At 40.4% G+C, this 16,740-nt stretch overlaps 2 protein-coding genes across 4 annotated transcripts; one reads left to right on the forward strand and one right to left on the reverse strand.

The window, feature by feature from the left end:
- Positions 1-852: 852 nt before the first annotated feature.
- flcn (folliculin) lies at positions 853-7,725 on the reverse strand. The gene is made up of 12 exons (XM_087779177.1): positions 7,563-7,725; positions 7,282-7,488; positions 7,071-7,217; positions 6,782-7,003; positions 5,168-5,334; positions 5,011-5,102; positions 4,777-4,940; positions 4,594-4,707; positions 3,558-3,681; positions 3,357-3,482; positions 2,319-2,421; positions 853-1,380 (listed from the first exon to the last, which is right to left on the reverse strand). The coding sequence occupies exons 2-12, from the start codon at positions 7,486-7,488 to the stop codon at positions 1,173-1,175; spliced, it is 1,674 nt and encodes a 557-aa protein (XP_087635303.1). The 5' UTR covers positions 7,563-7,725; the 3' UTR covers positions 853-1,172.
- Positions 7,511-15,800, forward strand: leng9 (leukocyte receptor cluster (LRC) member 9). 3 transcript variants are annotated; one of them, XM_087779179.1, is made up of 8 exons: positions 7,511-7,529; positions 8,286-8,398; positions 10,334-10,427; positions 11,135-11,265; positions 11,329-11,655; positions 11,720-11,966; positions 13,997-14,096; positions 14,164-15,800. In XM_087779179.1, exons 2-8 carry the CDS (start codon positions 8,308-8,310, stop codon positions 14,785-14,787), a joined length of 1,614 nt encoding a protein of 537 aa, XP_087635305.1. In that variant the 5' UTR covers positions 7,511-7,529; positions 8,286-8,307; the 3' UTR covers positions 14,788-15,800. The 3 variants fall into 3 exon arrangements, with proteins under 3 accessions (XP_087635305.1, XP_087635306.1, XP_087635304.1); XM_087779180.1 differs by having other exon boundaries at positions 7,521-7,539; XM_087779178.1 differs by lacking the exon at positions 7,511-7,529 and adding an exon at positions 7,967-8,122.
- The last annotated feature ends 940 nt before the right edge of the window (positions 15,801-16,740 follow it).

Consider the following 16,740-nt stretch of genomic DNA (forward strand, 5'->3'; position numbering starts at 1 on the left):
TCTTTATTCCGGCTGTGTCAGGACGCAATGTCATCCCGTTTAATCACCACATGATTCCCTTTATCTCTTCAAAAATATTCCAGCAAAACAGGATTGCGACATCACTTCGCCAGAACTTGCAAGTCATACCTTGCGTTCACTTGTGACGGCGACTGTTTGTTATACCTTCAGAGGGACCCTTCGAACATCTTAGGGGCTCAAAGTAAGTGATTTAAGGTGAAGCGGAAACTGGAGCACAGGGTTATATCTCCCTGAAGAATTATTAACTCCCAACCTCTTCACCTTCTCTACTTGCGTAAATAATGTCCATAAATATCCAGCTGGTGTTGTTTTCTCTCCCCAGCACAAGCCAAGAGAATTTCTCTTGTATTGTCAAATAGAATACAGATTCGAAAGGGAGAACAACAAAGTGAATCCAGTGCTTGGAATGCTCGACTATTTTTGTAATGAACTTGTAAACTTCAACAACACCCCCCTGTGTGGAGTTAAACAAAGCCTCATGCAAGATTGCTGAAGTTTGCAGACGAGTAAATAAAAAACGGCGAGCTCATAACTACAGTATGTTCAATAACGGTTTGTTTTTTTTAGCGTCGGCGCGGCTCATTAGGAGGCCGAACCCGTTGATGTGGTCGTCGGACCGGAGCTCTGGCATGCAAACGTTATGTACATTTCAGGACACCAGACAAAGTGTTGACTTACACCCATTCAGACTTGTTGGCCGGCGGCCACTCGGGACAAGTGAGTAGGAGCAGATGGAGGATCGTGGCTTCACTCTCGCTCACCACCAGATGGTGCCAAGAGAGGAATAAAGAGTACATAAAAAAAATAAAAAAACACACCCAAAACACAAGAAAAGCTCAGCAGTCACACCTTTATTAAATACATTTACCTGATATGAACATTTTTTTGTATACAGTAAATCCCTTTGTCGTACATCCTGGTCTGTTATGTAACTGAAAATAATCTGTGTTAGATAATCATCAGGGGACAGAACTCAATTACTTAAAAGACAATAATAGATAATCTACATCCTTTATCACATCCATTCGGTCCCTTTTAATACCCATAAAAGTAATCAACAGAGATAGGGTTGAATAAATACTTGTAATAAAAAAAAGAAACCCAACCCCCTTTCACTTTCTTAAGTGCCTATTCATCGTTTCAAGCTCCCGTCACTGGCTGGGGCTCCTCTCGCCTCCGAGAGCGGCGGTCATGAGATGGCTTTTATAGGTTTTGCTGAGTCCACTTATCCAGAACTTGAGGAGCCTGACGTTGTCCTCCTCGCTGGGGCCGGTGGTGCCGAGAAGGGCCAGGATCTTCTGGGTGTCCTCCTTGGATCGTTGGTCCACTTTGGAGAACTTGAACAGCACTTTGACTTTACTGGAAAGAAAAGTAAACATTAGCTTTTCAGTTGAGTGAAAAACATATTCATTACTATTAACTTAAACCTTATGGATGAGTCTTCCAAGTGTAGCTATCCCTCTTCCTCCATTTATCAGACTGTCTGGAATGCCTCACAAGAGCTGGGTTATCTATCTTTTATCTTTAAGGCAGGGTGTAGACCGGGCTCAAGGATTATGACCGTAGGTGAAAGTAGGGAGGGTAAGTAGTTTTGGCTAAACTCTTGCTTCACATGAATGGACTAAAAAAAAATCATCTGCAAGGCTGAAGGCACAAACAGTCTCTCAAGCCCCACCATTATTCAAAAGACATTACAACTGTTTTAGACCCTCATTTCTTACGTGGAAAAAAAAAATCCATTTTATTTACTGTTGTCCTATGTTTAAGAATGTAACCCCCATGATAAACTGTTAACAATTCGTTTTTTCACTTCTATAATTCGTCAAAATTTATATTAACTTGCAAAATTAACATAGGTGCCATCCCTTTCAACAACATTCTCTTTATCAAAGACCCGAATTTCCTCGCAATGCTTTGCCGCCCAGCCAACCACAGCTGGCGATAAGTAAGTAAAAAGCCATCATGGGAGTTCATTTTCTTTGGCACCATAAGCAGATGTGGCGAGGGACTACTGTACATCATATATTCATGTATTTAAAATAGCGGGAGAGGTAATTGTCGCTGCTTTAAAGTCTTTGTAATAACGTGTCATACGTCATTAATTTGTAATAAACACACTCGTTGACGCTGATTATCACGGTTATACGAACAACACTTTCATATTTCTGAATGTAAACAAAGTCACTTCATTCTTAATCTCCACAAAAATGTAACTAAAGGACCTTTTTGTGAATTGAACATGTGCTCCTCATTTATCAAGAACAAAACATTTATAAATGTTTACATATTCTACTCACTTCATCCACTCTTCCTTCAAACACAGCAGACAGTGAGACACCACCTCCACAGACAAGTTCTCATTGGAGAGCGCCACCTCCAGTTTGTTCAGCAACGTGGGTCCTGGGAGGAGAGAAAAGTTAAACGTAATAATGCGCAGATGTTGTAATTATTATTGTTGTATTGTGTAACCGCTACTAGTCCAACTTTCGGGAAAAGGGTGGGTCTCGGGTCATGGGAGAACACAGTGACATTTGGAGCTGGCTACGGGAACTCATCCAACATATTTCTGAACTCATTTTGGGTAGATTTGAAGTTGATCTGAGCCTGATTCGTCAAAGTGCATTTGACATCCATTTTAGTTGTGTACTTTTTTCACCAATGTGGTCAGTCTTTACAAGCGTTTGATCACCAAAGTTGTATTGGGAATTCAAAAATGAAGCACAAAAACTCGAGACGGTGGAATTTCATCATTCCTTACGATCTACTCATTGTATGAAACTAGTCTTGGCAAATGTTGAGAATCTCCCTTTGGGGGAGATGATGCCTCCAGATAAATGCATCGGATTGCATCACAGTGTATTCACAGGAAGTACAGGTTCTGTCTGGATGTTTAAAAAGTTAATTAAGACACATGGAGTGTCAACGTTGCCAGATATCCTTTTGAGGAAATCAAAAGTATTGAACATACCCTTCAATCATAACTTCATGAATTGAATGAGACAGTAGAGCTGAAGACAGAAATTGGACTTTGACTGTCAATGTATAACACAAATAAAGTTGTTGTTATGGAAGTTTAGTTTGTTTGTACCCACTATTAAATAGTAAAATTGTAATCGTTTAGTTTAGTTTAGTTTGTTTGCACGATTACAATTTTACTATTTAATAGTGGGTACAAACAAATAAACTTGTTATTGCCTTAAAATGCTGACAAATAAAAGCTTAGGTTGAATCACGAGAAAACTTAGATTCTGGGAATTATTTTGTTGAGGATCAAATAAAGTTAGAACAAAGATCTTGGAGGAAATTGCGAAAAGGTTGAGTCAACCGTCAGTTACCTTTATCAGTAGGTTGTGTGCTGGCACTTGTGATGCAAAACTGATAAGCAGAGGAGATTCCGTCTCCACTGGCGACGCAACTTTGACTCCCTTGGTCAGAACTGACGTCCACCAGAACCGAAAACTCTTCAAGGAAAGAAAAAAACCCGGTGAATTCAGCGGAAATTTGAATCTAAAAAAAAGGGTGCATTTTGTAGGTACCTGAGGAGCTGACGTGAATCGGGATGGACACGTCAGGACTAAGACCCAGGAAGTTGCACTTGTAGGCCTCCTCGTACTGAGAACCGTACGGCACGGACCGCACACAGCCGACCGGCAACAGAGACTGACGGGATAAAGAAAAGAACGTAAAGGACAATTTCTATACACTCTTTGATGAGGACTTTGTGTCACTGAAACTTGTTCAGAACGCGACAATATGCAGATGGGTGTGGATGAGAGGGAAGCCGAGGGCGACGAAGGACAATTCTCCCCATCTGCTCCCTGAGGAGCCGCGGAGGCTAGAGGTCTTGTTCAGCTACAGAATCATCCAACCACGAGCCTGAAAAAAAACTTCTTGTCGCTCCTACAGTCCATCTGCTTTCGGAGCAAAAAACAGCCCTCCTCCAAAAAAAAAAAAACACATTTCATTTCACACACACAACTTCTCATCCAGACATGTGCGAATGACAAAACCATGTCTGGATAACAGTACAAATAGTCATTCATGATTCTCAGGGGTCTCCGGTTTGATATGGCTCTGGGGACGTTGACCCTCCTCCCCACAGCATGCCTTAGACCTCTAGTAATCTATGAAGAATGATTATTTTCTAAGTTTGACTCACTTCCAAAATGACCTTTTTTTTAATAAGAACCAAGATCTGCTCTCAAGGTTTTTTCCCACAGCACTTCTACCTCTTTTATATTATTATGGGACCACTAAAAGAAAACGCACATTTTATAAAAAGGCATTTTAAAAAAACAAAAATGGTTGAGTAGAAATAAGTCAATGTTTTGACGTGTGGGTCACCTGTTTAAGTTGTCAAAAGAAAACAGAAGCAAGTACAGGCAAGAAAGATACCTCTCCAAGGTGTGGAGTTGACATGCCGAGTACAGACTGGAGTTGACATTTTAACTCTTTGGCTACATGACAGAAGGGCTGGGATTGAACAAAAAAAATAAATGTGGCCACGAATTCTCTAGAACAAAGATCAAAACGCAACAAAAAATAACTAGTGAGATTGAAAACTACTTGTACCTTGAGCACAATGAAGGCAGATTTGATGAGCCCGGGGTCCGCACCTCTCCAGATGACCTGGTTCCCCATGAGAACATGCCAGGCTAGCTGCCGAAATTCAACCACCCCAAGGACCTGCGAAACAAACTCAACGTTAACAGCTTTTCGTTTCTGTTATGATCAATTAAAAAGAGACATTCTAACCTGTCTCAAGTGCCTGAGTGACCTGAACTTCGGATCAGGTAGTGCATCCAGTTTGGCCTCATCGCTGAGGAAGTCCTGGCCCAGCTCGCTTTCCGTTTGGTGCCAGTGGGGCTTCGGGGCACCTCCGTCTGCTCCCTCCCAGCAGCTCATCTCCTCATCTTGCTCTGTGGGAAGCGATTGTATTCAATGCCAAGACCAACCTGGACATATTTACAAAAAAATGTATTCATGTACCCGTCTGTCTCTCTATGAGCACCAACGTATCTTCAGTCGGGGCTCCTTCCAGCAGCTTCTCCGTCAAACGACTGCCACAGGCCTTCAGCAGCCTGCAGATGAAGTAAAGTGCTGTTGTGGAAGTGCAAGCTGACGTCTGGGTAGAGCATCTACTCACCAACTGAAAGAAGAGTGCAGACTCGCCCAGAGGTTGTTATGCTGCGTGAGCGACGTAAGTGACCGAGCTGCGTTCCCGCTCCTCTGGTGCGGAAAAACTGCAGGCGAGAACGCACTGTTCATCCGCATGGCTCTCTGGGGACACACTCCCTGTTCGCTCTCGAACACCTGATGAGGGCACAGTGGTAAGGAACAGATATTTACAGGAACAAATTGGTAAAGATTAGTCAAATATGTGTACTTATACATGTCATATAATGATATACAGTGGTCCCTTTGCCACATCACGGTTCACCTTGTTAAACACAAAAAGTGGCCAAACTAATTATGGTTCCAAAAGGGCTCGGCATCAATACCAGTCCCTGAATGATATTTTTTTCAATGCCAGTGTCATGTACGTTTTGACCACAAAATGTCTCCGGTAGCGACACTTTTTCATGCATGAGGAAACCACATAAACTATACAGGAAATCACCTGTCTTAAGTCTTGATCACATGAATAACCTCTGCGTACAGAAAGATGAAGCAGAATGACTGCCTTGGTGCTTGGTTTTAATCTTAATTTTGTTAATAGTCTATTCTACATGTCTTAATAGCGGTCTAATTTCAATCTTCATCCTGCCTGTTTATTATTATTGTTATTGTTAGGTGTTATTGGATTTTTTCTTTACATTCCCAGAAGTTTTCATCGTATCTTTTAATTTTGTCATTTTATTTTAAGACTTGTTTACCTGTAACAGGTGCTGCTACAATTTCGAATTTCTCTACAGAGATAAATAAAGTGTCCATCCATCCTTCCATCTATCTATCTTCTGTTTTTCTATTGATTATTTTGAGTGTTATCTTATTTCATTATTTTACGCTGTACCAACACCACAAAACAATCCCATGTTGTGTTTACAACACTGGCAATAAAAGTTTCTGATTCTGAATTTAGTGGGTGCCACAAAAGAACTGAAGTCCGGTACCCAGTCCAGATGCCAACAAACAAAGTAAACTCCCATGATGCCTTTCTACAAACTGCTCTATTTAGTGACGACTGATTGACCACTACAATACTGTATTGAAGTAAGTAATACAGTAATAGTGAACACATCTCACATCCATGTTTTGTTTTTACAAAGTGATCAAAAGCTGTGACTGGTTGGCTGGGCGGCAAAGCATTAGAGGAGCCGTTATCGAGAGGTTGTTGAAAGGATGACACCTCATATGCAATGTAATAATATAAGTTCAATTAAATGTTGTAAATTCAAACAAGTGAAACATTAAGCAGCCACTAGCGTAGATCATAACCCCGTAGAAAAGGAGGGATAAGTTCATACTAAAGTTCAATTCTTAATATGTACCCAAGTTAAAAAAAAAAGTTGTTTTTTTTAAAGTAGGTGTTTCCTACTGCTCCCCTGTGTATGGGAAAAATGATTTATTTTTCCCTTTGGGGATCTCCTTCAGGACATTAGATAATATATAAACCTAATTCTTGATGCTTTTAATTTAAGGATTGCACAATTAAATCCTGTTAACTTAAGAAATAGTAAAATGATTATTTAAATTAAATACTTGTCTAATTAAAGGGGGGAAAAATACACAAATTGGAGAATAAAAATGTACATTATACCTTCAGGGCAGTGCTTTGCAGACTCTGTATTGTGAGTTTCAAGTGACGCAACAGGAAGGGCCAAGAGTTGATGAGGTAGATCCGGTCCATGGCGACCATGACGATACTGTACCAGCGCTGGAACCCTCTGGCGAGGCTGTCCTTGATGAAGAAGGTGTGCGAGAACACGAAGCCATGCTGCTCGTCTCCGAAAAAGATCGGACCCTCGCGTCCGGGACAAACCTAAGAAGGGAGAAACGGACATGAGAGATCGGACGCATGTTGAGAATCTTAAAATATTTTATTTTACCTCGCAGCTCAGGCTCCGCACGCAGGCTTGTCGGACAACACTGAAAAGCTGGGACTGTCTCGGGTGTTGATGGCTCAGAAAACGAATCCCCGTCTCATCGTCCATGCTGACAAAACCCGGGTGAGATGCGGGTAAGGATCGACATCCCTGGAACACAATTTATTTTTGTTTTAGAGGATATATATCGATCTGCAATTTTCAGCTCACCCACCTCACACATCTCCCCTCTCTGTGTGGCAGAACTGTTGGCTCTCATGGTCAGTCCTTCACCTTCCCGGTCCCCATCCCTGTCTCCAGCCAGGGAAGCACCAGCCAGCGAGGAAGGATCAGGGGATGGAGGATGTAGCGCCTCGGTGCAGAACAGTGTTCGAGGACCATGAAGCTCACAGAAGTGGCAAAGGGCCACCAGAGCGTTCATCTGACCAGGAAAACAGAAAAGTTCATAGAAGAGCTTCATAAGTATCTACGAGTAAACAATAACACACGCCTTACCTTGATCGAAGAAACAAAAACAAATCTAGATTAACATTTTCCAAATAAGGTGTCGACAGACATTCCAATCGGAATATAATTCCATTCGTCGGTTTAAATTGTTATATAGCAGGTTTGTTTTGTTCCTGTGCTACATCCTCTGCTAGTTGCTAAACTACAGTCATGTGACCAGAAGTCACGCGCTCGAGCTCAGATGACGCAGAGTTGTTTTTCCCAAAATAGTTTTAATTTTTTTTAAACTAATGAATTAATTAATAAAGCTCAACGCTTGATAATAGAAAATATAAACGGTATGTTTAATTTCCCTTTACTTACTATCACCAGAGTCGCCTCTAACAGACGGAACTACATTACCCACAATTCCAAACGTTGGAAACTCGGTCAAAAGGTTTTGAACGCGAAAAAGCAAAACTAATTTAGTTAGAAAGGAAACCGTGTAAAATATATCCGTAGTTTAATTTCACTGTTTTTTTCTCGCTACTTTTTTTTAATATAGAAAAGAGTATTTCTTCATATCCAGCGGCACTTCCGCCTTCTTGGGGGAATTCTTGGAGCGTCGGGTGAGACAGTTTGAGGGAATATCTGTGAACATTTCAGTGAAGAATCTCGAGAAATACCGTTTGATCTGTTGCCACGTTATGTCAGCTGATAGTCAGCAATTGCCTGCGGGTTGTATTGTGAGGAAATAATGTGTTTTTTTCTGACACGTGTCTTATTATCCAGGTAGAATCTTCAATCCAGATCCATGGATTCATCAGATGAGAAAGTGGGAGGATCATCTGAACACACAGACACCAAAGATGACCTTCTACTGTCACCTGATGGTCACACATTAGGTAAATGTATCACTTTTATTTAGCCTAGGTAAGGATTTGTATCATTCCTAACCAAATAAATCTGAGGCGTGGATGTTGACACACCTAAGTCAGTCTCTCCATTTCCTGGTTATGAGAGTCGAAAAGTAGGGGTTTTACTCCTTCTCTACTGATCCCACTGGAGATCAAGCAAGTCAGGAAGGAATTAAGATAAAAACACATACACATTCCGGCTCTACAGGAATCTGCTCCAGCCTGTTTATCTTTAGATCTCTCGCACCTGATGGAAAAAGTACATGGAAAAATGGAGTAATTGTTTCCTCCTCAAAGAGTATCGCTGTACAAACACTGACTCAAGTGTGCGGCTGTCTGTGGCGGAACCTATTAATGGTTTGTAATAATGAAACTATTTGGCTGGAAACTTCATAGGGTACACTGATCTGGGGAAAATTCCACGGTTGCAAACAGGCTTTCGGGGTTGGCTGAGATTTATATCCTCTGGCTGAGTCAGTGACAACTGTTTCATATTTGACACAAGAGTAACGGAAATTGATATTTGATGAGTTGGAACTGCTGGTGTACCACCTCCCAGGTCGTAACAATTTAACACATACATGGCATTGTGGATTTATGGTTTTCATTTCTTGTTTCTCAATTAAAATATCAATTATAACATTATTCTTTTTTTTATTTACTTGTATATACTGGTACTTTTTTAGGTTGATCTTATTTGAAGCTGGGTATCATTTGTGTCTACTTAACCTAGTTTCTACCTGCTTATAACCCTGTACGATATGTTCTATCAAGCTTAAAAAAGTCACAAAGTGAAGTTACTTAAAACACCAACATTGACTTGAAAATGACAGAATAGAAAGTAAGTAAAGGTTATTTGTAAAGAGCCTTTCTAGACCAGGGTCACAAAACGCTTTAACGATCAAAAACAATATACAGCTAAAATACATGCTTTAAAAGATCAAGACGGATAAGACAAACATAGGAGTCCCAGAAAATCATGGAAAAACCTACACAAATAAAAAGATCTTAAGATGTTTCTTGTGAAGGAGTCAGTAGATCATCAAACACAGAGGGAGAGGAAGATCGTTTCAAAGCTTAGGAGAAACAGAATATTAACATACTTGGTTAAAGATAAAAGAAAAACTTAAATAAAACAAGGCAAAAATATATAAAACACACAAAAACACCAGTTTAAAGCTTGTTGTTCGTCTCTGTATAATTGTTGACATCCAAAATATCCACTAGGATATTATCATTCTTCCTATCATCCAACATCATATGACTTGTATTCTAAAGCTGTTACCATTTTACGTAGTACTGGAAACTGAAGACAAATTAGATGATGTGATCGATTGAGTCAAAAGACTATATATAAAGAAGAGATTGTGTTTGGTAAATTAGTAAAAGATTATTTTCCACAAGACTGTGTTGATATTTAATAGCAAAGTATCGATTATTTAGTAGTAGTTTTTCATTTTTGGCCTGCAAATCAAAGCTTAGGAGGAACAGCCTGGAAGGATTTCTCTCCTCTGGTCCTGAAGCGTGTTCACTGAAGAGTTTTAAGGATCAGGGAAATGTGAGTTCTCCTACTAGAGCGGGTCAGAATTCTCGCTGCAAAGTTTTGTATTAACTGCAGGCGAGACAGCTCCTTCTTATTTAGAGCAGCTGCTACTGACCAGGAGGATGAAGGGGATGGATGGGAGAAGGTGAAAAAGAATAAGAAGAAATAGTTAGTTAAAAAATCAATTAATTCATTCCTGGGAGGGCTGGAGCAAATCCCAGCAATTTCGGGCGAGAGGCGTCGTACCTTGTTAACCTTGACTATAAAAGACATGCGGAATGTTTATTGTTAAATGACCTTCAGTAACATAAGGGGTTTGTTATTTATTTTGTACTTGACGTTTTGTTTCTCTTTAATAAAACCTTTTTCCTCTTCCACAGAAGATACTAGAGGAGCTCAAGACGGAGGCAACGTATGTTCCTTTTTTCTGAAGGGAAAGTGCCATTTTGGCAACAGATGCCGGATGTCTCACAGGTCAGAAGACATTAATCTTACCAGCAAAATCATCATCGGCTTTATGGACTATTGTTTTCAGTATTAGCTTTTAATTTAATCATAGTAGAACATCTCAAAAGTGATACGCTTCCTGCATAACTGTTTGTCTGAAAATATCAGTTGAAAATGCAATATAAAGTAGTCTTGGATCATTTTTACCATTAGAAAGGCCCTAGAAAGTTCTTCGCTTTCAATTTTGTCGTCCTCTTCTTTCATGGGCCACACTGGTTTTCTTGCTTTACAATATTTAATGGATGCTAGATGGATATTCAAATACTTAACAATAATTTCACCGTATGGTAAACATAAAATCCAACATTATAGGAGGTGTACTACGTAAAAAATGTATTTAAAATATATATATCGTGACATGTGACTGTACTTTTTGCTACTGACTCTCATTCAAAATCACTATATCATCCGCAAACATCATAATCCACAGACATTCCAACAATTCATGAAGTCCATCCCATTAACACTATTTACTGTATTAATTTAGTTTAACAAGTGAAACTTTTATTCATTAAAATTTAGAAGTAATTTCATTCATAAATTCTGGCAGCAACCATCTTATTGATCAACTGCCGGCAAGTAGAGCATTAAAACACTGTTCAACCTATTTTCTTTTTTTCAATATTCCCTTTTTGTTGGTAACGTAAAACCTTTTCCATTGAATTTTCTTTTAGTGAACCACTCGCTCCTCACGAAGCAGCTGCTCCTGACCAGGAGGATGGACGGGATGGATGGGAGAAGGTGAAAAAGAAGAAGAAAACCAATGAGAAAAAACCTAGAAGACCAAGAGAAAATGAAGAAAGAGGTGTTGAAAAATAGCCTTTTCTTAAAAATAAAGGGGATTTTCTAAACTATGTTAACCTTTCAGTGGTGAACAAAAAGCCTCGTATGCGCACGGCTGATGACGTTATTTCCCGGATCCTGTGGGATCCGTTACTGGACGAGGCGCTCTTCGTCGTGGGCTACGTGGATCGCTTCCTGGGCGTGCTGGAGCGCCCCTTCTCCGAGTTCAACTGGGACACCGACCCCTGCGACTGCGACTACACCACCGAGCTGGCCCTGCCCCGACACCGGATCCAGTACTTCGCCTACAGAGGTCACCGCGTCTGGGATCGCCACAGCCGGACCGACCTGGTGTTCGGCTCCACCGGTCAATCTCTGGCTCCCCCCTTTGGCGGGGAGGAGGAAGTGAGGGGTACGCGGGTGAACACCGGTCTCAGACACGGGATTCAAATCTGAACAGTTATTTCTCCACTTAGACGTCAAAGAAGGGGGCGACGGAGAGCAGACGCCGGAGGTGCAGCCACCTGCTGTGAGTGAAACAGAGGAGTGCAGTCATGCCGGGAAAACACATCTGGAGGAGGAGGAGAAGAACGCCGGGCTGAATATTCTCAGCCCTGACTCAGCAAAACAAGCTCCTACATGCAGAAGTGTAACAGCTGAGGAATCACAAGGATCCCGTGATGATGATGATGATGATGATGATGTGGAGGAAGCGGCTCACAGGTCAGTGGTTACCATCCAAACACTGTACAAACGCCGCGACTTCTCACTCTGGGGCGTTCACTCGGATGTTGTTGTTCACTTTAAATCGCAATCTTATTATTAACTTCTGTCACATGCTGGTGAGATCATGCTTGAAACTTCACAGGCTTCATTCTTCTCTCGCTGAGTAACCGTCTGCTCCTGGTCTCACCCTTGTTCAACTCCGGGGCCTTTGCCAGATACTCGGAACCATCAGCTTATCTGCGCTCTACTCCAAATCTCTGATGAATGACAAGGACCAATGCTACTCCACACATGTGCTTATTCATTGAAATATGAAAGCTGTAGTTCAGGGATTCTAAAACTATAACAGGGATTCAAATCGTTTATTTTCTATTAAGTGTTTATAAATTAATTAAATCTTTTTATTTATGACAACTAAAATACAAATATTCATAGCCTTTTTTTTTTATTTCTGTGTCGCAACTAAACTCCTGTCCGCTAGATGGCAGCAGTCATTGCGTTCTCCGCCGCTAAATTCCGGCGATGACTGAGGACAAGAGGATACAGTTGACTCCAGCAGCTTTCAAAGCTGATCTTTGGACATATTTCGACTCACGTTTTATTGAATTCAACCAAATAAAGGGTGGGACAATCACAAGATGTCCCTTAAATTCAGTGTCCCCTAAACTCACGCAAGTGTGTTGTATCATGTACTGAATATATGGAATTGTATCATGAGGTTAGTGTATTGCTACAGCCCTACCTTGTATGCACACACACTTAAGGTATATATGCCAATAAAATATTTGGCAGGTACTTTAAGTGCATCGTTTTTCAATATTATCATAACTTAAAGTGCAATTTGATTGAAAAGAGTTTTTTTTGAGGATGAAAAATAACTTGTAACCATGTGATGTATTGAGAAACCATCAGTCATCTGCGTTTTTAGAAAATGTATTGGAACTAAACCCACGCGTTTAATCTGATTTAAAAAGATTATATTATGGTACAGCCCCCTCCAAAATTGGAATTGGGTCACTTTAACATAATTTGTTGAATGTGACTTAATTAATCCTCACCCGTGTTGTTTTCCTTCTTCTGGTTTGATTATAGTGAAGGAACTGTTCGTGTTGATGATTTTTATCTTTATTATACACGTGTTGAAACTGGTGGTAATGAATTGATTGAGTTTATCATTTACGAGGTAAGAGAATATTAACATTCTTGGTTAAAGATAAAAGAAAAACTTAAATAAAACAAGGCAAAAATATATAAAACACACAAAAACACCAGTTTAAAGGTTGTTGTTCGTCTCTGTATATTTGTTGACATCCAAAATATCCACTAGGATATTATCATTCTTCCTATCATCCAACATCATATGACTTGTATTCTAAAGCTGTTTTACGTAGTACTGGAAACTGAAGACAAATTTTTTTAAAAGATTATTTTCCACAATACTGTGTTGATATTTAATAGCAAAGTATCGATTATTTAGTAGTAGTTTTTCAATTTTGGCCTGCAAATCATAATTAATGTGTTAAATCAAATTCAAATATATATATTTTTATAATTAACATAAAAATATTCACGCTGGTTGTTCATTTTTATGTTGAAATAAAACTTCCGGACGTTAATAGCAGCATTCTGTCTTCCGCTGGAGGAACAATAAAATCCCGGCAGTGACTGGGGACAAGAGGATACAGCCGACTCCTCAGCTTTTAAAGCCGATGGTTGGACATATTTTGGTTTCAAAACGAATGAAAGCAGTTACAACTTCGTCAATAGTCAAGTGGTCTGTAAATTCTGCGACACTAGAGTAAAATACTCGACAATACCACAAATATATCCTTGTTACTACAGTATCAGAATATAGCAATATATCGTATGGTTGATGCATATTGTATCGCCATATTCTTGCTAGTATAAAGAAATAAGTTACATTTTTAATTCGTCCACTTCACATGGTCTTTGTAACAGTAAGAACTCAATGAAATGATTCATTCAAACTGTAGGATAACATGATTTATTGTCTCCTCGTACTAAAGCCTGCAGGCATCAACGATCACCTCCTCCAAAAGCGAGGAGATGGAAGGTGAAAAGGAGGAAGAATGCGGAGAAAGTTTGGACATCGATGAAGCTCCTGCTGTAAGTTCCGCTCGCTCAATCCTGCAACTGTTTGTATTTTTACACTCGCTCTCCCGCCGTGAGCCAGAATCCGCCCGCGGCTCCCGAGCAGAGGCCCGGTGGTCGACCCGGAAGAAAGAAGCCCACACACTTCATCACTTTCAAGGCCAACACCCCCGCCATCCTCACATGCTTCCAGCAGCTCCAGGAGGAGATGGTCGCTCTTCTTCCGGCCTCGGCCCCCTACTGGCAGCTGGCCTCCACCCTCCACGTCACCCTCTGTCTCCTGTCGCTGTCGGGCCCCGAAGAAGTCGAAGCCGCCGCGGTGCTTCTCAAGCGCTTCGCCGCGTTTCACCGCAACCCACCGCTAACGTTGAGCTTTCCTCTCAAACTGAAGCACTTCGGCGGCAAGGTGCTGATCCTGAGCCCGCAGCCTCACCTGGCCCTGCAGCACTTCAACGGGGGTCTGCAAGAGGTCTACAGGGAGAGGGGGCTCCTTCACCGGGACTCCTACAGCCCCCGCTACCACCTCACCCTGGCCAAGGTAACCGAGCCCGGGGCGGAGAGGATGTTTGAAGGGGTGGGGGATCTGAAGTTGGGGAAGGGTCTGAATTTCGGGCGTCTGCCAGTGAACACTTTGCACCTTTGTGTCGTCAGCACTCCTCTCGAGGATGGTTTTTACGAAACTTTGTGCTCGGTCTCTCTGCGTTAAGGATCAATTATGAAGGATAACTGGGTCTCAGGGTCCATTTGCTTCCCGGTTCTTTGGAAAATGTATTTAAATCATTATCTTACCTCTGGAGCCAAACACTGTTGGGAAAAATGGGAATTAAGATTAAATTTATTAAGTTATTATTAAGCACTATTTCCTGTTTTACTATTAAAAGGACAAAAATAAGGGGTGTCATAAATCCTAATGAAAAATGAATGTTCAAAAATGTGGTGATTAAATAAAATTCTCTTGACTGACTCGCATGTTTCAAATGTTGAAGTCTTCCTCTCCAAGATGCAGTCATTACTTTATAAAGTTCTCCCCCGTCTGAAATCTGGGCGAACAAGAGGTTACGAGAGCGGAGTCCATTATTAGTAATAATGGCTTCACTCCACCTCCAGCCAGCTTTAATCACACCCTGCCATGTTTATACAACGAGTCCCTTGGAGGGGGAGACTTCCTGGATTGATGACACCGGGTGACAAACCATGATGCTTGACCAATCACAGCAGAGTGGGCGTGGTTATGGTCAACAAGATTTTTAATCTTCATAAAAAACAGTGTTTTCAGTGGGCGGGGCTTAAGATAATTTTCTATTGTCAATATTTGTTATATTATTGAAAAGAGAGACACACATGACACTGATGATACACTAGAGTCCAACATCTTTTTAAAAAGCACTTAAATCAACACATTAGTGGCCATTTAATCAATATTTATTAGTTCTGTAAGTCAATAGTGTTGGGATCGAACTCAGTTTACAAGCTTAAATGTTTACAAACCATGGCAACTTTTCACATTTCTGCCTGAAATCCACGCGTAGAGCTGCGTACCACTTGTAATCTGAGCTTTGTGTTTTGTTTGTGAAGATGACGGTGACATGAAAACCCGGGGAATGTAAAGCTGCACTTTATTTAATCGCTTGAAATAATAAAGATGTTTGATACACGAATGTAATCTAAAGCTATTGATGATCTTTGCACTGCCACTTAAATAAAATACGATTTATCGTCCATGTATTTCTATTCAGTCTGTTTGTCGTTAAATTTGCGTCACAATATTATTATTATTTTAATATGCATGATGTTTTAAGCCTGTATCTTTCTACTAAACGTATCATTTACACCCTCACGCTTCAACGTACCTGCAGTAAATCTTGATATGTTGAAGTGTTTACGAGGACATTTTATTCACCTCCTCCCAGCTTGACCTTTTGCCTCGCTCATGTTGTGTCGTTTTGTGAAATAGATAAAACTTAATTGATCCCTCGGGAAAATTAGGACAAATCGTGGCTTATTCTTGGTCGATCGTAAACTTTTAAGTGTATTATCTATTGTCTTGTGTTGTGTGTGGAGAAGGAAATGTCTCCACTGAGGGATTTTCTTAATCTTTCCGAGATTGTGAGGCATTGGCTTTTCATTAGTAGGTCACTTTAGCCTAACACACACAAACACACACACACACACACACAAACAACTGCTTCTTGGTGTTTTGGTGTTTTTGTCACATTAGAGTAAACGCCCGACGACCTTTTTTCCACCCAAAACACAGTTAAATATCAACATTATATTCCCTCATTTATATAAAAAAAAAAATGAAAAAAAGTCCAAATAAATAATTTTCTGTTTGTGTTTCAATTATTTCCACTAGTTTACATGTTTATTCTGTGTATGAAACGAGCATCTTGACGCGTCACAGGCTGTTAATTAAAAAAATACCATCTTTTTTCACAACAAAACACATTTCAGACGTTATTAATAAAAAAGAAAGTAAATTATAGAATACTTAAGAACACGCCTTTTGTGTTCCTTTTGTATTTTATCGTGTCTTCTTTTTTGTTTCGTAATAAGGCTCGTGTGTATACGTGTTGTGTTGTCTCTGTCAAACACTTTTGTTCTTGATGTGTTTTTGTTTTGTATTTGTGCGTCTCTCTTCTTTCACGTTTCTAAGTAT

The sequence above is a fragment of the Callionymus lyra genome, chromosome 17, assembly GCF_982586985.1.
Source record: "Callionymus lyra chromosome 17, fCalLyr1.hap1.1, whole genome shotgun sequence".
NCBI classification, from domain to species: domain Eukaryota; kingdom Metazoa; phylum Chordata; class Actinopteri; order Syngnathiformes; family Callionymidae; genus Callionymus; species Callionymus lyra.

Excerpts from the sequence above, each read along its gene's own strand:
- flcn (XM_087779177.1), bottom strand. The coding sequence starts at position 7,488 with ATGAACGCTCTGGTGGCCCTTTGCCACTTCTGTGAGCTTCATGGTCCT. Across the intron at positions 3,682-4,593 it reads CTGCCTTCATTGTGCTCAAG|TCTCTGTTGCCGGTCGGCTG; the intron begins GTACAAGTAGTT and ends TTATCCCGTCAG. Across the intron at positions 1,381-2,318 it reads TTGAAGGAAGAGTGGATGAA|TAAAGTCAAAGTGCTGTTCA; the intron begins GTGAGTAGAATA and ends TTTTCTTTCCAG.
- leng9 (XM_087779179.1), top strand. The coding sequence starts at position 8,308 with ATGGATTCATCAGATGAGAAAGTGGGAGGATCATCTGAACACACAGAC. Across the intron at positions 10,428-11,134 it reads AGATGCCGGATGTCTCACAG|TGAACCACTCGCTCCTCACG; the intron begins GTCAGAAGACAT and ends ATTTTCTTTTAG. Across the intron at positions 11,656-11,719 it reads CGGGGAGGAGGAAGTGAGGG|ACGTCAAAGAAGGGGGCGAC; the intron begins GTACGCGGGTGA and ends TTCTCCACTTAG.